This window comes from Trematomus bernacchii, unplaced genomic scaffold (genome assembly GCF_902827165.1).
Source record: "Trematomus bernacchii unplaced genomic scaffold, fTreBer1.1, whole genome shotgun sequence".
Taxonomy (NCBI): Eukaryota; Metazoa; Chordata; class Actinopteri; order Perciformes; family Nototheniidae; genus Trematomus; species Trematomus bernacchii.
This window is the reverse complement of record NW_022987524.1, coordinates 891225-910754: the sequence shown is the minus strand read 5'-3', so window position 1 is coordinate 910754 and position 19530 is coordinate 891225. Positions and strand designations below refer to the sequence as shown.

Genomic DNA, 19530 nt, shown 5'->3' with positions numbered 1-19530 from the left:
TGAGAAGAGAGCTTTTTGAACAATAAAGCATTGAAACATGTCACAGTAGAGACACAAAATACACAGATAAAGCTGAAGATGAGCATAAAATGGCCCTTTAACTCTGATTGCAGTCACTAGGATTTACTTCACCATAAGCAGCAACTCTTTTAAACTCTTCACTTCAGCTTTAATTATCTTATTATGAATACTAATTCACCACTTTATATATTGTTACATACATGTTATATATTGTATTACAATGTGCACGTTTGAACTTTGACTTCTTATGTTTATAAAAGTATTTGTATTTTATTTTGTATTAGACATTTCACTTCTAATTTGTATGTGATATATTTTATTTTATTTCTTACTGTACATTCCGACACAAACTTATTTTTAAATACATATTTTTGAATGTATCTTTCATGTATTGCATCCTAACAAAACCCCATTCCCCCTGAGATATTTAGAATATTCCAATTCAGATTTTGAAGAAGATTGTATACTTATCCCTGTAAATCCCCTCTCAACTCTCACTGGAATCTGCTCTCCTCTCTGACAGCCGGAGCACAGTAACGTGTGTTTCTGGTACCTCCCCCCCAGCCTGAGGGGCCTGCAGCCTGGCTCTGACAGAGACATGAGGCTCCATCAGGTCAGTTCAGGAGCCCTGCGGCCCCTCCCTCAGTAAGGATCAGGCCCCACTGCTTCCTTTTATGATTTCAAAATGCTTCATACGTCTCTGCAGGTGGCTCCTCGGATCAAAGGCAGGATGATGGAGAAGGGCTCTCTTCTGATTGGCTATCAGCCGTTGGGTGCCAAAGTCAACTTCTTCAGGTGTGTGTTCTCCAACCCAGCCACACAACAGGAGGACATCGACTTCCTGCTGGAGGAGATCGCCCAGTTGGGAGAGGACTTATGACCTGTGATGTGATTATTGGATCTGCACTTCTCTCCGGTTTTCATTTTGAAGGAAATTAGTGCACCATTGTTTTACTGTGCCATTCACATTGTATCCATACTTTCTATAAGCCTTTCCATTTTTGGTGTTCTTATAGCTTTAAAGTGAGGAGATTTGAAACTGTACACTATTTATTCATGTTTTCCATGGTTCTACAGGGTTATCTGGTGTGAGGTTTTAGAGTCGTCTTAATCAAGTTAATGTAACTGAAAATACATGGAATTGTTTGTCGTGATACCCCTTGAGATACTGCATACCACAGGAGAAAGACACAGGCTTTGAAAAAGGTAATTCTATTAAAAAAAACACAATCATACAATCTCACGGGTGGGAAAACTAAAAGACAGAAAGTGAAACTGTAGACACAAAGAGAATATTATTTTCAAAATAAAAATTATAATTAACCACAAGCCTGTAAATGTTTGAATTTTAGTATTTTGATATTAATCATAGTAAAGACTCACTTTCATTCATGTCATGTGATTGCTGGGCAGTCTTTGTAGGTAGTGGTGATGATGGCCATGCACATTTATAAACCAGCAAATATTAAACAGCCAGTTAATACAGTATATTAGTGTTGGGATCAGTTTAATCTCTGTGTTTTATCACAATCTAATCTCACAATATTTCTTCTAATTGTCTTTTTCTCCTAGATTTAAGAAAAAAAATGCAGAGGGGGAATAAGTACTGCATTCAAAGTTGAACTTAAGTAGAAGAACAAAAGTATTAGCACCAACTTATACTTTAAGTACCAAAAGCAAAGTACTCGTCGTGCAGTTTGGCACAAATAAGAACCATATAGTTTATTATTCATGTATTAATGTGTTCATAATTTAATGTTGCACTTAAACGGTAAAAGTGGGGTTAATGGTAATGATGTTACACACACTGGCTATCTTAATTTATGATAATGTATTAGCTAATTTATATTTTGTATTATAATCTAACCCTGCAAAGTAAATAATTACATATGTGAAATAAATGTAGTGAGTAAAACATTTGCCTACAAAATGTAGTGGAGTATAAAGTAGTAGAAAATTCTAAAGTACAGTACTCATTGTATATTTTTGCATAATGACAATAAAGGCTTTCTATTCTATTCTAGTACCTCATTTTTTTTCAGTAGAGTACAGTACTTACAGTACAGTACTGTAAATTGTGTTAGCTACGGTTGCAAAGAGATTAAACCACAGTCTATGGATTAAACACATGCTAGCTAGCTGTTGAGTTAGCATGAGGATTCATTGGGAACCGTTGTACGTACCATATGTGTTCGGGGTCCGTTACGCTTACCAATGACGTCACGCATTGGCTGTACGGTAACCCAAGAGGACATTTTACACGGTCAAATTCCGAATGTATTGAAACTCCAGACTCAACGTAAGAGCTTGAGCCTCTTCGGCGGATGCTAACATTTAAACATACACTTCATTCTTTACTTTGTCCGTTATTATATGTAGATGTTGTTTCCATAGCAACAACTTCAAAATAAATAAATCTAAATAAATGTGTGTTCTACACACCAAAATACGTTATTTGAACACCCCTCTCGATCGATTTACAACAAAAAAAATAGTATGGCCCGCCCTAATACACCAACGCAGTTTTTAAAGATATACATTTTTCAACACAGAATCATTTACCAAATTACAGAGTCAGAAAATGCTATCTGTTCATTGCAGTTATTGTTTATTGAATTAGATTACCATGAGCTCAACATAATTATGTAGAGTACAAGTCCACAGCCAAGAAAATGTTATTTTCATATCATTTTATTTATGAATATGGAATTATGGAATTCTAACACTGGAGTTTGTTATTATTTATTATAAAACGGACAAGTCAAATCAAGCAATCTGATTGGTTCTTAGCCGTGATATACTGAGCGTATACCACGGGTAGAATTGTAAGTTACTTTTCACAACAAGTCAGTATCCCTCCGCATCTGAGAAAAACAGTATACAGTTGGGCTGAAAAGCAAACTGCTTGCAGTTTGCTTTTCAAACTGGAACAAGAAAGCAGCGGAGAAGTAACGGGCAGAAACCCTCCTTTTTACGCAGCGGTCCAGACATAGACATCAAACGGCAAAAACATACTATGGAGGAGTGGATTGAGGAGTGCGAGTGCCTATCTCCAGAACAAAAAGCACCTAAACGACGACATGTAGAGCTACGTGAAGAGCAGGTAGTAGACCAACTGGAAAAGTATCACCATTCAAAAGCTTTCTGATGCGGGTCTTGAAACAAAGCAGAGAAATTATGACCGTTAGTGGCCACAGGTGAGAAAGCTCTCTCCAGAGCTACTGGAAGCCGAATCTCGGGGACCGGAGAAAGTGGAGCAATATTCTCGCCACGCCAAGCAACAGCCTAGAACAACCTCAACCTATAACCACGTAAGCCATTCTACTGATGCTGGACAGTTTTTCAGTGGGTGCACAATAAACGGCAACATACACATTAATGTAAATAAATAGCCAAATAATGGATCAACGCTCTCTGTCTAAAATGTTCGCTAGCTGTTGTTAGTGTTGTTGCATAGCAACCACCTCGCACTATATTTCGTGCAGAAGGCAACAGAGGGACTATTTTATTTTGAACATCATTATTTACTAATAACAACTATTTAAATTAGAGTGTGTATTTTTCTTTCATATTGCCACACTTGGTAACCGTTTTATAAAAGCAATAGCTCACTTCAGGCCGTGATATATGGCCATTATATCACAGTTAAGGGGGTTGTCGACCCTCCGCTTCGCGTCGGGCCGAACCACGCCCCTTAACTATGATATAATGGCCATATACCACGGCCTGTCGTGAGCTATTGCTTAACTATAACTTTATTATATCCGAATATTCATTCGTTGGAGTACTATTTCGGGTTTCAATTTCGTTAATCGGATATTCGTTTTTTCCCCGTTTTTTTTCAAATGGAATTTATTGAAATCTCCAATATCAACGTAAGAGCTTGTGCCTCTTCGGGGGGTGCTAACACTTAACCATAAACGTTATCGTTTACTTTCTCCGTCTTTATATGTAGATATGACTTTTCTCCGTTAATCTCTGTCACGTTGTTTCCAAAGCAACAACAACTTCCTGTCAACATGAATTTTCTGGGCTCAATATGTGTCTTGGCCGTTTTCGTTGTGATCGCTAAATTCACCTTGTTTCCCCTTGTTTATAATATTATCACAGTTCCAAGCACACGAGTGCTTTTGTTTTAAAATAACTTCCGTGAGTTTCGCCCCGCCCCTCGCTCCAATGACCATTAGACCATTTAGTAAGGTAAAAAGCAAAAACGTCTCTCAGACGCTCTTCCGTTTACTTGTTTAATAAAAAAAAACAATTGGACGGTAGATACACGGATTCAATGCGCTCAACGAATGCACTTTTGACAGACAAAATCAAGAAAGGAAAGAAATCCCTTTATATTTTCCACTGTGACCAGACAAACTTTGAGCAGGAATGAAAAGAAAGTCCTTGGTTGCAGAATTGAAGTACCCTAAGCATAACTGTTATTAACAACCTTTAGTTCTTTACAGGACAACATGTTCTCGAGGACGGCCTCTACAATTACTCTGGTTTCTCTTCAAGGCGTATAAGTCTTTCGCCTTTTACTAAAGACTTCCGTGGACAGGAACACCTACGAGTTCAACCTATTTTTGGTAGGCTCGGCCGTTTGGCTGAGCATTCTGAGTTTGTGAAAGACAAGAAAAGGGTTAGGGTTAGGGTTAACCCAGTTACGCAGCGCCTCTCTTATGCCAGGTCAAAAGAGCCGCACCAAGACCGGCGGTGACTGCGCAACGAGTCCGTCTCCTGCAGCAAACGTTAAGGGTCATCGCTTCTCGGCCTTTTGGCTAAGATCAAGTGTAGTATCTGTTCTTATCATTTTTTCCAGGAAGGACATTTCGAACCACGAGGAGAAAGGAGCGATGGCCGAGAAGGCCGATGACGGACAGCCGATCCCAAGAGTCGGGCTGAGATTCACACTGTGCTTCCAGGCAGTTGGCGCAGACGAAGATGTCGTATCGAGGACGTGGTTCTGCAGGGAAGTCATCATGGAGCAGCTCCATCTGAAAGTTGATGTCATCTACTGCCTACAATGGAACCAGCAGGAGAAGGCTTTCGACGTCACCCTAAAGGAGAGCAAGTATATACGAAGGTTGCTAAGGACTGTGTTGCTGCTGCTATGGTAAAGCCGCTAGCCTGCTACAAGGTTTTAAATTTGGACAGACCAAATTTCAGGACAATCACGGTCAACATGTTTAATCCCTTTGTGACTGACAGAGCGCTGGCTGATTTTTTGAGGCTGTATGGGGAAGTGCTAACTGAAGCAAGACATGTCAAGGACACCATGGGGATCTGGACAGGTCGAAGGCAGTTCCAGGTGCTTCTTAAATCTGAGCCAGAGGGTTTTGGCGGCCTCAAGCACCTGCCTGCCTCCTTCAGCCTTGGAGCAGATCGAGGGTACCTTTTCTACCCGCGTCAGCCAGCTTTCTGCAGGCGGTGCAGGCAATCAGGCCACGTGGAGGGAGGGTGCGCTGGCACCAGCTGCCGTTTTTGTGGCCAAAGGGGACATGAGGCCAAAGACTGTACAGTGCCCAAGGCCTGCCATGGCTGCAGTGGGATCGACCATCTTTACCGAAGCTGTCCTGAGCGTAGGAGGACGTTTGCGGAGGTAGCCGGGGCCAACAACCGGAGGGAAACGGAGTTCGAGGACCTTCTGGAAGGGCTTATCCAGTGCCAGAAGAATATGTTTCCGGTGGGCACGGGGGAGGCTGCGGCGGTGGAGCGGGTACCGGGCGGCGGCTCGGGGTCTGACAGCGTGGGCCGAGGGCCTGCGGGGAATACGGACTCAACTGTAGCAGCCGATGTGGGTGTCAAGCCTGGGATACGTAAAATACAGGAGGCTTTCGGAACAGAGGCTCCAGAAGACAATGGGGACTGCTCGCAGGTCGGAGACAGTAAAAGGCCAAAGACAGAGGGGACGAGGAGGAAGGGGCGGGCCAAAGAGGTGGTGGTGGATGAAGGAGATGGGCAGCAGAAGAGGAAGGGACCAGTGAAGGACAGTGACCAGGGGAGGGGCAAAGCGGACGAATGCCATGGTTTGGGTGGAGGGATGGTGGGGGAGGACCCAGGGGTTGTAGGGGTTGGGCTCCCAGCTGGGTTGCCACTGGACCGGGGGCTGCTTGCTGCTCCACTGCTGCAACCACCTCCCTCGGGGGATGACACACAAGGGGGTGTTGTGAGTCCCTCCACCTCTTCAAGTGTGGTTCCTGTTTTTTGGGCCGACCAGATGGACAGTTTCAGTGAAGACCCCTATGCAATGTGAAAATTGAGTGGGTAATTGTTCCTTCCAAATGCTGCAGCATAAGGGGGATCATAGGAAAAGTAAGGGCAGATATGAAGGGGAGAATGAGAGGGAAATTCTGAAATGGGGACAACACGCCGCTTTGGAAAGATGGAAGGGGGGTTTAGGGCTGGTGGGGTGAAGACCAGATCACCTAATGGTTATTACATACATGAAAAGTAAAAGGGATATATGTGTTTGTATTGAATGTCCTTTGTTTACTTGTTTGTAAACTGTGTATAAGAATGATGTAAATTGAAGATTTGTTATAATAAAAAAAAAAAAAAAAAAAAAAAAAAATCTGTTCTTATCAGTTCTTCTCACCCTAGCTGCCATCAAAGACGCCATATGGACCTCCAGAAACTTGCTGGTAAGAAGGCACATGCAGATCCCCCCCGTGGCTGTGATCCGGATGGCTGCAGCAACAATAAAATCAGCGACATGCGGCACGCCCAGGACACAGCCACAAAGAAGAATCGCCTCTGTGCTCATTCGGACGAAGGAGTCGGAGCCACACGGGAAAGGTCAAAGCAGCGCAGGCCCGACTCTCCAGGAAAGACAGGGGGGAAGGATCAACAGGGTGGGGGTCTCCTCTGAGCACCTTGACAAGACCCCGAGAGACAGAACCTGTTAAAGGGGAGTGGGATGAGTTCCCCTTGACAGGGACTCACTGCGCTCCTGCACAGCACTTTACACCCCCTTTTTAAAGACCTTAAAAGGAAAATCGTTTACATATGACAGGTATACAATGTTTTTAATGAAAGGCGATGCTTTTATGAAAATGGGTCTGATGTCTTAATAAAATCTTACAGTGTACATTTATTTATTATATGATTGCTCAAAATACACCTGTGTGACAAAAATGTGATGTAAATATGAAAAGTGCATGAATTAAGTGTCAATAAAAAAAATTCCCAAAAGAAAAAATCTGTTCTTATCAGTTTAATATCTGATACGTCCCCTATACGGGGACTATATATTAAATGGATTTTTAGCACTGGGAGCTGAAAGAGGGGCTTTTTGGACTCAATGCCAAAGAAGCCAAAGGTGAGATCCACGAACCATGCTCGCGCAGCTTCTGTCTGCAGTTTTCGGCCCATTTAGACCCAGTGTTTTGCTCTCTTTGAGCTCTATGTGTTCTGCTACCATAATACAAAGTTGACCTTGCTCAGAGACCTGGGAATACCCCCCAGATGCAGGGCAATATTGTGTTATTTCGATAGCACATATAAAAAATTGGTACGATACAGAGAAGACCCCTGTGGATCTTCTAGGATGAGAAACTCTCACCTGGGGGTCCGGAGCCCGTCGTCCAATCGGATCAGAGCCCCTCGGATCAATTAAAGCCAGTGTCCAGTGTACCAACCGCCCAGATCCCCCCCACCCCAAATGCTCTTTGACCCCCCCTGCTGGCTGCATGCTTGATATGACAAAGAGATGTTATGAAGTTGTGAAAAGAAAGAAATAAGCAGTCAGAGATATTCAAGTTTAAAAATACCTTTTTATTTATTTACAAGTTTTACAAGTTTTACACTTTATGTATTTATGTATTTTATGTTATGTTATGTTATAAAGTTTTACACTTTATGTATTTATGTATTTTATTTATCTTCATCCTCCACCCTGCCGTGGAGCAGGAAGAGGAGCAGGAAGATGAAATAAATCCTCTCTGTCATATCCCTCCTCCTCCTCCTCCTCCTCTTCAACAGTCACCTCCTCGCTGTCATCGGGCACATCGGGATCATCAGGGAGGGGCTGCAGAACCTTTCCCGTCTGATTGTACAGGTAGCTGATCTCGATGAGCTCACCTGAGGAAGAAAAGAGTAAATAGATTCTTAATATCACAGTTGTTCTTCACCTTGTTCTGATGTTCTCAAACAGGAACCTTCCAGAAGCATCGGCTCTGAGTCTGAAGTATCACCTGTGTACTGCTGCTGGCCGCTGTAGCAGTTGATGCCGCCCCCCCCCCCCCCGCTGCCGCCTTTCCCCGGTCCTCGTTCCACCTCGTGAGCCCCTCCAACAGTAATATTTGGAGGAATGTCCCCCTCGCAGAGGAGCCTGCAACATGACACACAAACGTCAGGATTTTACACCCAGGGAGAGAGAGAAAGTGTAAAACTCTTAGAGCATGGTGCCTCACCCGGGATGAACCTGTGGAGGTGCAGGTGGAAGGACTCCAGGGACGTGGAGCCGCGGGCACAGCGGTAGACGGACAGAGACACCCCCCCCCCGGGTCAGCTGTCCCGTCTTGGTGTACAGGCGGAGACCAGCAGGATCCTGAAGGGGAGAGGCTCTGATTATTCAGTGTCTGAATTAATGTCTGAACATGAAACATGTTGAATTGTTTCCTGTAAGGGCTGTAGCTGAATGCAGGGGATGTGATGCCTCTGTGTCTCCAGGATCTCCTCCATGCGGCGTCGGTCCAGCAGGGGGACGTTCATGGCATCGGTGGCCCCCTTGAACGCCTCCACCGCCTCTCCAAGGAGACGCTCGGTCTCCTGAGCCCCACGCGTGCGGCGGCGGCAGTGCCGACCCAACTCCTTGCTGGACGGCGTCCTTCTGGACTCGTCCGCCTGCAGGGCCGTCTCCAAGAGGGACAGGTCCTCCGGGTCCCACTCGAAGATGCAGCTGGAGAGACGCCGCATGAACTCGGGGTAGAGGAGGTGGCTCTCGGAGGTCACGCCTACTGCCAGTCGGCGTATAAAGTGCCAGATGTCCAGCCTGACAGCCAGGCGTGGCCAGGCGGGGAAGAGAGCAGCTGCAGCGCAGGTGCCTCCGTCCCTCCGGCAGCAGTCCCTGTCCACATACAGGACCTGTGGAGGCTCCTTCCCTGCCAGCCGGTACCGGTCCTGCAGGCCCTGCACCATGGCCGTGGTCAGGCCGTAGCCCTCAGCGGCCGTCAGCACGGACATCAGGACCTGCCCCAGCTCGTTCCCCACGCTGCTCCTCCACAGAGCGGTACCAGCGTCTGCTCCCGCCAGCTTCTTGGTCACCTGTGTGAAATGATCATATAATCATTAAAAAAAAACATATAGTCTTATACTCTGATTGCCTTTTACACTGTTACATTGTATTGTTAGTCTTGAATCATTGATCAGTTTCTCTTAAGACGTTCCTCCACAACCTGCAGGGGAGAAGAGGGTCTCCTCCATCAGTCAGGGTGCAGCCATGACACCTACAGTGTACATAAGTAACATTACATTTCTCACCTTCTTGGTGGAGTCCATTTTGAGAATGGAGCCAAAGGTTGAAGTCACCTTGGCGTTCAGCTCCTCGATCCTCGTAAAGGACTCCAGGACGAAGGTGGACAGAAGCAAGCCGCTGCTGGGGACAGGCACCATCTGTGGTGGAGGCTGAGGAGGTGGCATCTGCACACCTGCAACCTCAAACTTCCTGCAGGTGTTTAGGTAGTGGATGCTCCTCGTCATCCACTCTGCCGTGTGCTGCTCCACCAGGTAGGAGTGCAGCTCGCTGGCGCTGTAGCCCAGCGTGCGCCCCTCCATTTGAGCCAGCACCCTCCGGTCACAAGAGAGCCTGCAGCACAAACACAGACGCAGAGGTGAACACCAAACCATCTCAATGTCCTTCAAACACCACTGTGTCCAACAGCGTGATGTTTACCTGTAGGTCAGCACAGCAGGGAAGAGCAGCTGGTGGTCCAGGTCCAGCTGGCTACTGATGTTCGCTGCCCAGCCGGCACACTTCTTTTTGCAGGAGCTGGGACAGAAAGGTGTATTGGTGTATCTGCTACTACTGCTACTTATAGTTATAATCATAAAAAAAAGTACTTGTATTATTTTACAATGTCTATTTAACCAAAGCATCAAGCACACAGAGTATGCTTGTAAATGTATCAGTACCTGCACTCCAGGTACTCCGTCCCCATGTAGTACCAGCCTTTGGTGTCCAGAACTCTGCGCAAGGTCTTGTAGAGACCACTACCCGTCATCTTGTGTGCGCAGCTTGGGCACTTCAGGTGGTACTGCCACATTTTGTTCGGCGCCCAGAAGAAGAAGGGCCGCTGGAAGAAAGCATCTGGGGAGGAGGGCCGCTGGGAGTACTTCAGCCGGGGGCCGGGGGGGTGGTGCCACAGCTGATAGTCCGTGGACAGGACGGGCCACCCTGACTTGTAGCCCACAAACAGAGCCCTGCTGACCCACTCGTGCTGCTCTACAGGGAGGCTGCTCCTCCAGGCTGCCGGCAGGACCAGCTGCAACACACACACAGGTCACTGAGCTGCAGCTTCACACTACACACTGATACTAGATGTTTACAACAACATTATTACAGACCTGAGGGGGAGGAGCGACGAGTTGAAGAGGAGGTGGTGCCAGAGCTCTCTGCTGCTGGGCAGGACGAGGAGGCGGCGGAGGAGGAAGAGGTGGAGCAGATACTGTGCACAGCAGAAAAACACACTTGACATCCCAAATAGATTTTATTATACAAAGCTTAATAATGACTCGAAGCACAGACTTACCTAAAGCAGCCTCCACCTGAGCCGCAGCCTCCACCATCAGATGGTCGTCTTCGTCCTCTGAGGAAGCTGCAGACACAATTTAAAAAATGTTCACTCATCACACATCACCTGACTGACAGTAACACTCCACTGACATGATACATACACAGGAGCACTGGCTTTCTCTTCCTCCGCTGTTTGGGGGGAGATGTAGTGGAGGGGGAGACAGCTGAGGAGGTGGCGGCTGCTGATGCAGCTGAGGAGGCGACAGGCTGCTTCTCCTTGTCCCTTCTGTCTATGTAGTCCTTCAGCTGCGCCAGTTGGGACCCGGGCCTCCTGACGGGCTGCCTCCTGAGCCACTTCCTGTACCTGACATTGAGATTGAGAGGCAACAGTTAGATTGATATCACATCAAGTGTTTCTACAGCTAGTGATGAAAGTCACACATGGCCTTACGTGCTTGGCTCCCTCTCCGCAGTGTCGTACAGGTCCCTGTACGTCATGGCTGACCAAGCCCCAAAGCCCACCAGCTGCTCGTGCTCTGCAGCCGTGCCCGGTGCTCTCTTCCTGCTCACGGCTGCCATCACTGGGGCGAAGAGGCTGGCGTACTCCAGCAGAGCATCTTTGTTCCACATGAGGGGGGTGCTGCTGACATCCCCCCCCTCACGCTCTCCCTGATGGCCTGCCAGAATGGTTGCCGTGAAGCCCACGTCATTTGACAGCAGCCACTGGAGAGTCTGACCCCGGTACTGACCAAACTGGAGCTCGGTCTGGCTGAGGAGCTGCCAGCGGTCCACCGGGTTGCCCCCCAGCGCTGTGACCCTTGACACAGCTTGTGCCTCAGCCAGCTCCCTGGTGTCGGAGGTGAGGCGCGGGGCTGCCCTCTTCAGGTTGTCTTTCGAGACTTTGCCAGCTTCTGTGCTGGCCATCAGCTGCAGGTCTGATGTACCAGCCTGGAACGCGAAGGACGGTTTGTGATCCATTGTTCTGAAATCACATCAAACACACGTCAGAAGCTAGCAGGCAAGTACTTCACAAGTACATGTCACATCAAACACACGTCAGAAGCTAGCAGGCAAGTACTTCACAAGTACATGTGAAGTACAGCAAACACCTTGAACCTTTAACCTAGTTAGCATACAAACAAAGCCTCTCTTTGGATGAGATGGACCTTTGAATTCAGGTGTTAAAGCAGCAGGAGAGAAACACAGATAGTACACAGGAAGAACAGTCTGAATAGAAATAAGAAAAATAACATGAGTAAAAGCTGGTTCTGATTTAAAAGAGAATGCTATCTTATGCTAGACAACACTTTTCCATCAGCTCAACAGTAACCTCAGAGGAGGTCTGACTTTAAATGAATGATGGCCTTCATATGTTAACTTTAGTTATTACAGTACTTCATTAAATAGCCAAGTGTCTATGACTGTTAACCCTCCGTCCACATCTGTGAACGGATGTAAGCATTAACTTCATGAACATATACGTTAGTGCAAAGTAAAAAGCGTTACGTGTTTGCATCTAGCAAAGTGCAGGAGCAATGCATGTTGTTGCCGCAGTTCTAAGACTGTACATGGCGGAGTGGCAGCTTTTAATCACGAATGGTGCATATAAATGTTAACTTCATAAACGTTAGCACATAGTAATAAGCATTAAATGACAAGTATTTACGGATTTCAACGGCCAGAAAGCTCCGGTGTGTTGCCGGCGTAAAGCCTCGGTTTAGCGGAAACTTTTTACCAATGCGAATATGCGCGAACGTTAAAAGACAACACATTGGCATTCATCTACTGTAATAGCAGAGGACAACAAAATACATTCCCATTCATCTGTTACTGTTATATTACATTATAACGGACTGTCTAGCGGAGGGTATCTTACCTTTTCAAAAACCGCTCAGTTGTAAATGATGCCTGGAAACTTTCAGTGAAAACTCCTCCCCGCTCCTCCCCGTTTCAATGAAACGTCAGTGGGACAACCAATGGGTGGACACAAGATTAAAGTGAGAATGCCATAAGAAATGAACGGGAGGGGCGGGGCTAAAGTGGGACTGAGCAGCCCCGATTATCCTCGCCCCCTGGGCGCAAGGATGACACGCAAATTCGTGAAGTGTTCCTCTTTGCCAATTTGTAATGATTTTTCTAAATTAAATCCCGATTCCTAACAAGCAGAGGTGGAAGCAGTACTCAGAACTTCCAGTTAAGTAAAAGTGAGGTTGCTTGTCTTGTTTTATACAGTATTTTGTGTTTTTGTCCAATCGGGGGCACAAACTGCAGCACAGCAGCAGGGGTCTTTTTTGTACTCAATGCCTAGAGTCACCCAATAGCTTTACTCTCTAATTGTGTGCAAGTACAGATTCCAAACAACAGTGAAGCTATGTTGCATTTGCAGAGAATGGGAACCTAGTTTTCCTCTTAGCTTACAAAGATTCTACCACTCATTCGCCCACATTCACAAGACATCGTAACTACCACTACGCTGGCGAGGTCAACAGCACGGTCAACAAGGTGGATTTTTCAACAGATATGCTATATGCTCTAAGTCATTTAAGAAGGGATACAGTCCACTGGTCATCCCTTACAGTGATTTGATGTCAAGCATCTTACTGAGTTCTCAAATCAATAGGAGTCGGCACGGAGAACATCCCTCTTTACTTGTACACTCCAAAGACCTGTGTGTTTGCTGGAGCAGAGTCCAAGTGGTTTAGGCATTGTACTTTATTTTCAGACAACAAAGAACTGTCTATTGCATTGGCCCGGAATCGGACCAGGGTCTCTCACGTGGCAGGTGAGAATTCTACCACTGAACCACCAATGCTGAATTATAAAGCCAAGCCACCATACGGCAGTTGAGGCGAAAAGTTCAGCCAACAAAGACTGTTTTTCAAGCAACCACGCTTCTATATTTCATTATAAGCTCTATATCCGTAAAGACATTCTAGTGTTCCTCCCTTAAATGGATGTGATGTTTAGCATCAAACTAGTGTTTTCTAATGCCACGGAGTCAGCACGTATAACATCCCACACAACTAAAGCGTATTACTAAAGAGATAGGTTCCAATCGGGGGCACAAACTGCAGCACAGCAGCAGGGGTCTTTTTTGGACTCAATGCCAAAGAAGCCACAGGTGAGAGCCATGAACCATGCTCGCGCAGCTCTAGCGCAGCTGGGGGAAAGGGTGTGGCCTGGGAGGTGGAAAAGCCAAGTCAGGGTCACCGTGAGGGATTGGACTGGGACAACTGCGGTGCTGTCTGTTCTCGAGGACGGCCTCCACAATTACTCTGGTTTCTCTTCAAAGCGTATAAGTCTTTCGCCTTTTACTAAAGACTTCCGTGGAGAGGAACACCTACGAGTTCAACCTATTTTTGGTAGGCTTGGCCGTTTGGCTGAGCATTCTGAGTTTGTGAAAGATAAGGGAATGCTCTGGTTTTTGGACAAAATTAACATGGGATCACTCCCGTCACCGGACGTACTTCGTCTCACTGGAATAGTAACGGTCATAGTGAATATAAAATCGTCCCCATGTATCCGGCCAATGACGGGAGAGTTTTGAAAGAGACAAAACACTGTTCCATACATTTAAAAACACTTAAACAATTAAACAATGTTTACCCCAGGATTCAGGCCTCTTCCCTGGCTTGTAAAGTGCAGTTATGCGCCTTGGAGGTATTGCACTATTTACAAAATGTATACCCAGGATTCTGGCCCCTTCCCTGGCTTGTAAAGTGCAGTTATGCGCCCTGGAGATATTATACTATTTCAAACAACTTTTCCCCTCCTTTCAAACACTTATTCCTGGGTACAAGTGTTATATTTCTTCCCCCTGGGTGTGTGTGAGACAAGTGAAGTGAGTCAGCCTGCCAACAAGCAGCAGTGTGCTGTCATTTCAAACATGTTACCCCACTGTTTAACACACTTTTACCTGTGTTTTGAAGACTCTTTCCTGGGTCATTGTGTGCTCTTTCACCCCCCTGGGTGTGTGTGAGACAAGTGAAGTGAGTCAGCCTGCCAACAAGCAGCAGTGTGCTGTCATTTCAAACATGTTACCCCACTGTTTAACACACTTTTACCTGTGTTTTGAAGACTCTTTCCTGGGTCATTGTGTGCTCTTTCACCCCCCTGGGTGTGTGTGAGACAAGTGAAGTGAGTCAGCCTGCCAACAAGCAGCAGTGTGCTGTCATTTGAAACATGTTACCCCACTGTTTAACACACTTTTACCTGTGTTTTGAAGACTCTTTCCTGGGTCAATGTGTGCTCTTTCACCCCCCTGGGTGTGTGTGAGACAAGTGAAGTGAGTCAGCCTGCCAACAAGCAGCAGTGTGCTGTCATTTCAAACATGTTACCCCACTGTTTAACACACTTTTACCTGTGTTTTGAAGACTCTTTCCTGGGTCATTGTGTGCTCTTTCACCCCCCTGGGTGTGTGTGAGACAAGTGAAGTGAGTCAGCCTGCCAACAAGCAGCAGTGTGCTGTCATTTGAAACATGTTACCCCACTGTTTAACACACTTTTACCTGTGTTTTGAAGACTCTTTCCTGGGTCATTGTGTGCTCTTTCACCCCCCTGGGTGTGTGTGAGACAAGTGAAGTGAGTCAGCCTGCCAACAAGCAGCAGTGTGCTGTCATTTCAAACATGTTACCCCACTGTTTAACACACTTTTACCTGTGTTTTGAGGACTCTTTCCTGGGTCAATGTGTGCTCTTTCACCCCCCCTGGGTGTGTGTGAGACAAGTGAAGTGAGTCAGCCTGCCAACAAGCAGCAGTGTGCTGTCATTTGAAACATGTTCCCCAACCTTTTAACACACTTTTTACCCATGTTATGCGTCCTGGAGGTATCAGCCTATTTTAAACAACTTTTCCCCGCCTTTCAAACACTTATTCCGGGGTTTTAGTCAGTCATTTTGCGAGATATCATTTAACATTGACAGTCTCCTGAAAAAGCACATATTCTGTGCATTTTCAGGAGAGCGTCTATGTAAAATGATTTCGTGCAAAATGACTGTCTAAAACTCTCTTCCAGACATTTAAAAATACTTTCCCAGACAATTTAAACATTATTTCTGGCTTGTAAAGTGCAGTTATGCGCCCTGGAGATATTATACTATTTCAAACAACTTTTCCCCACCTTTCAAACACTTATTCCTGGGTACAAGTGTTATCTTTCCCCCCCTGGGTGTGTGTGAGACAAGTGAACTGAGTCAGCCTGCCAACAAGCAGCAGTGTGCTGTCATTTGAAACATGTTACCCCACTGTTTGACACACCTTTAGCCACGTTTCAAGCACTTACTGCTAGGTCAATGTGTGCTCCAATGTGTCCTCTTTCACCCCCCTGGGTGTGTGTGAGACAAGTGAAGTGAGTGCAAGGTTATGGAAGTCCCACTGTTGGGGACTGCTGCTGGAGGTCTATAGTCCGTCCTTGGGGGCTCTGTGAGCGGGCTAGAAAGGTGACCTCTCTGGGTGATTTAGTCAGTTTATGGAGCTTAGCCCACAAATCCTGGATGATCCAGGCCGAATTTGGGTGCTCATAGGCGGACATCGAAGCACCATAAAAACCACCCCCCTTGTAGAGTCACCAGGGGCACGAGAATACCCTCCACAGAAGGGGTGGTGGTGCGTGAAGAAGGCCGAATATGGATGCTGATGGGCGGACACAGAAGCACCATAAAACCACCCCCTTGTAAGACCACCAGGGGCACGAGAATACCCTCCACAGAAGGGGGGGTGATGCCGTGAAGAAGGCCGAATATGGATGCTGATGGGCGGACACAAAAGCACCATAAAACCACCCCCTTGTAAGACCACCAAGGGCACGAGAATACCCTCCACAGAAGGGGGGGTGATGCCGTGAAGAAGGCCGAATATGGATGCTGATGGGCGGACATCGAAGCACCATAAAAACCACCCCCCTTGTAGAGTCACCAGGGGCACGAGAATACCCTCCACAGAAGGGGTGGTGGTGCGTCAAGAAGGCCGAATTTGGGTGCTCATAGGCGGCCTGCTGCAGTCATTTTCAGGCTCCTCTCCACAATTGTCCCCCTAAAATGATTTTAAATCATTATTTTTGCATTTAAATGCATTTATTCTATCATTTATATGGTTCCCCAACACAATGCACATAGTCTGGAGCTCACTGGGGTCCTGCATATAATTTAATCAGGCGTTTTAACACTTTTTCCCATGAAAATGATTTTTAATCACTATCATGGGGCTATGAAAATAAAATTCCGGGTAATGCAGAGCACAAGTGCACCTTTTACTATTTAAATGTATTTGTATTATATATATTTGGGCTAGAAAGGTGACCTCTCTGGGTGATTTAGTCAGTTTATGGAGCTTAGCCCACAAATCCTGGATGATCCAGGCCGAATTTGGGTGCTCATAGGCGGCCTGCCAGGCGCCCCCACCCGTGGAAAGCAAAAAAAAGTGAAGAAAACGCTTAATTATATCTTAAAATAATCAAAAATGAAGTTTTGAAAAATTGTCAAAATTGTTCTGAGTGCCAACGGGAGAAGGGGCCAGACTCTCTGGGCTTCGGGCCGATTTTTCCCCTTCTCCGATGGTTGGTACAACGGAGAAGGGGAAAAAGTCCCTGGGCTTCATTTCCACTTCTCTGTCAAAAAGATTCATCCATACTTTTCAAACTACCGTCTGCACGAAATCGGAAACCCAGTTTTTGGGTGCACTCAGAAAAATAACGGCTGTTGCAAATCATGGAAGAATGTATCCGCTCACCAAGCACTCTGAGTGGGCCTAATTTTGTGGCGCAAGGACCCCCCAGCCTGGTTCTCTCAATACTTTAAGTTTGACATGGAGGAATGCGAGGGCACTTTGCAGGTGACTCTACCCGATTATGAGACACTATTTTGGGGCGTATTTTTTACATTTTCCTGGTTCTCAAAATAGTTTAAGTTCAACATTTTGAGCCATGGAGGAATGCGAGGGCACTTTCCAGGTGACTCTACCCGATTATGAGGCACTATTTTTGGGTATAATTTTTACATTTTGACCCCTTTGCCCGGTTATCACCAAAGTTGAGTTGGATGATTTCGACCATGGAGGAATGTCAGGGGAGTCCGCGGGGGACTCCTGCGGGGTCATGAGGCACTATTTTGGGGTACAATTTTTACATTTTGACCCCTTTTCCCGGTTCTCACCAAAGTTGAGTTGGATGATTTCGACCATGGAGGAATGTCAGGGGAGTCCGCGGGGGACTCCTGCGGGGTCATGAGGCACTATTTTCTGACACTTTTTTCCCATTTTCCCCCCTTTTGCCTGGTTCTTTTTATTTTATTTTTTTTCCTGTTTTGGCCCGTTTGACCCGGCAGGGGAGTCCGCGGGGGACTCCTGCGGGGTCATGAGGCACTATTTTCGGACACTTTTTTCCCATTTTCCCCCCTTTTGCCTGGTTCTTTTTATTTATTTTTTTTTTCCTGTTTTGGCCCGTTTGACCGCGGTTCCTTCTGCCGGGGGCACTGCCCGGTCCCGGGTGCCCCCCCAGGGCTCGCGTACAGCCGTTTCACCCCCCACATTGACGGATTTTGACCCCTTTGCCCGGTTCTCACCAAAGTTGAGTGTGATGATTGCTGAGTCATGATGCACTATTTTGGGGTACATTTCCCCATTATTCAACACGGACTAGAGATGTCTCGGAGATGGCTCGGAGCCCACACCCTGGTTCTATGTAACCCTGGAGGAATGTCACATGAGTAGGGGCTGCTGCTGGTAGGACTATTTCCCCCATTATCAACACGGACTAGAGATGTCTCGGAGATGGCTCGGAGCCCACACCCTGGTTCTATGTAACCCTGGAGGAATGTCACATGAGTCGACAGGGGACTGCTGCTGGCTAATGAAGGACTATTTTGGGGTACATTTCCCCCATTATCAACACGGACTAGAGATGTCTCGGAGATGGCTCGGAGCCCACACCCTGGTTCTATGTAACCCTGGAGGAATGTCACATGAGTCGACAGGGGACTGCTGCTGGCTAATGAAGGACTATTTTGGGGTACATTTCCCCCATTATCAACACGGACTAGAGATGTCTCGGAGATGGCTCGGAGCCCACACCCTGGTTCTATGTAACCCTGAAGGAATGTCACATGAGTCGACAGGGGACTGCTGCTGGCTAATGAAGGACTATTTTGGGGTACATTTCCCCCATTATCAACACGGACTAGAGATGTCTCGGAGATGGCTCGGAGCCCACACCCTGGTTCTATGTAACCCTGGAGGAATGTCACATGAGTCGACAGGGGACTGCTGCTGGCTAATGAAGCACTATTTCCGGGTACTTTTTTTTCATTTTCACCCAAATTTCCCTGGATGAAATATTTTTTAGTTTTTTTAGTTTTTAGCCCAGTTTTGGCCACAGCGTTGCCTGGAGGATAGGACCGAGATATGACAGACTCTCTGGCCGCCTCACAAGTCACTATTGTCGGACACTTTCTTTGCTTTACCCCGGTTCTATCACTCTTTCCTCCTTTGACCATACAACCCGTTTCCTGCTGGGGTGGTGCCTGGTTCCGGGGTACCCCAAACCCTCTCATGGTCGGGGCACCATGTATTGATGCATCGGACCCAATGTTGCCATCACCAGCCCCGCGTTGGTGCGGAAGTGGGACCATCTGACCCGGTGGTAACCCAATACTTCCCTTCGTCCATGCACCATGAATTGATGCATCGGACCCAGTGTCGCAACCACCGCTCACGCTAACGCATATAAACGGAGAACTATAACATAATTTTGATCAAATTCATTATGTGTGTTTCAGGAAGGATGTCATCTG

At 46.6% G+C, this 19530-nt stretch overlaps 2 protein-coding genes, 3 non-coding genes and 2 pseudogenes across 6 annotated transcripts in view; 5 read left to right on the top strand and 2 right to left on the bottom strand.

Moving 5' to 3' along the window:
• Positions 1-2022, top strand: part of zgc:163121 (uncharacterized protein LOC100038790 homolog) — a 126325-nt gene extending 124303 nt beyond the window's left edge. For both annotated transcript variants that reach the window (XM_034118704.1, XM_034118697.1), the window contains exons 15-16: positions 545-634; positions 728-2022. In XM_034118704.1, coding sequence (XP_033974595.1) covers positions 545-634; positions 728-901 — 264 coding nt within the window. In that variant the 3' untranslated portion in view covers positions 902-2022. The remainder of the gene's footprint in view (positions 1-544; positions 635-727) is intronic.
• Positions 2023-4509: 2487 nt separating this feature from the next.
• Positions 4510-4626, top strand: LOC117474035. The gene has a single exon (XR_004555080.1). It is a non-coding gene; the product is annotated as a U5 spliceosomal RNA (small nuclear RNA).
• Positions 4627-4773: 147 nt separating this feature from the next.
• LOC117474023 lies at positions 4774-4854 on the top strand (annotated as a pseudogene).
• Positions 4855-7192: 2338 nt separating this feature from the next.
• Positions 7193-7373, top strand: LOC117474025 (annotated as a pseudogene).
• An 890-nt stretch (positions 7374-8263) lies between these two features.
• LOC117473876 lies at positions 8264-12751 on the bottom strand. The gene is made up of 10 exons (XM_034119826.1): positions 12624-12751; positions 11199-11729; positions 10909-11111; positions 10764-10829; positions 10579-10679; positions 10147-10496; positions 9908-10003; positions 9496-9820; positions 8427-9279; positions 8264-8344 (listed from the first exon to the last, which is right to left on the bottom strand). The coding sequence occupies exons 2-9, from the start codon at positions 11723-11725 to the stop codon at positions 8584-8586; spliced, it is 2364 nt and encodes a 787-aa protein (XP_033975717.1). The 5' UTR covers positions 11726-11729; positions 12624-12751; the 3' UTR covers positions 8264-8344; positions 8427-8583.
• Positions 12752-13488: 737 nt separating this feature from the next.
• Positions 13489-13559, bottom strand: trnag-gcc. The gene has a single exon. It is a non-coding gene; the product is annotated as a tRNA-Gly (tRNA).
• Positions 13560-14017: 458 nt separating this feature from the next.
• LOC117474031 lies at positions 14018-14134 on the top strand. The gene has a single exon (XR_004555079.1). It is a non-coding gene; the product is annotated as a U5 spliceosomal RNA (small nuclear RNA).
• Positions 14135-19530: the final 5396 nt, after the last annotated feature.

Coding starts and splice junctions, on each gene's coding strand:
- LOC117473876 (XM_034119826.1), bottom strand. CDS start 11,725: ATGGATCACAAACCGTCCTTCGCGTTCCAGGCTGGTACATCAGACCTG. Junction 10,680..10,763: donor TCAGGTGGAGGCTGCTTTAG/GTAAGTCTGTGC, acceptor TGCTGTGCACAG/TATCTGCTCCACCTCTTCCT. Junction 10,004..10,146: donor ACGGAGTACCTGGAGTGCAG/GTACTGATACAT, acceptor TTTCTGTCCCAG/CTCCTGCAAAAAGAAGTGTG.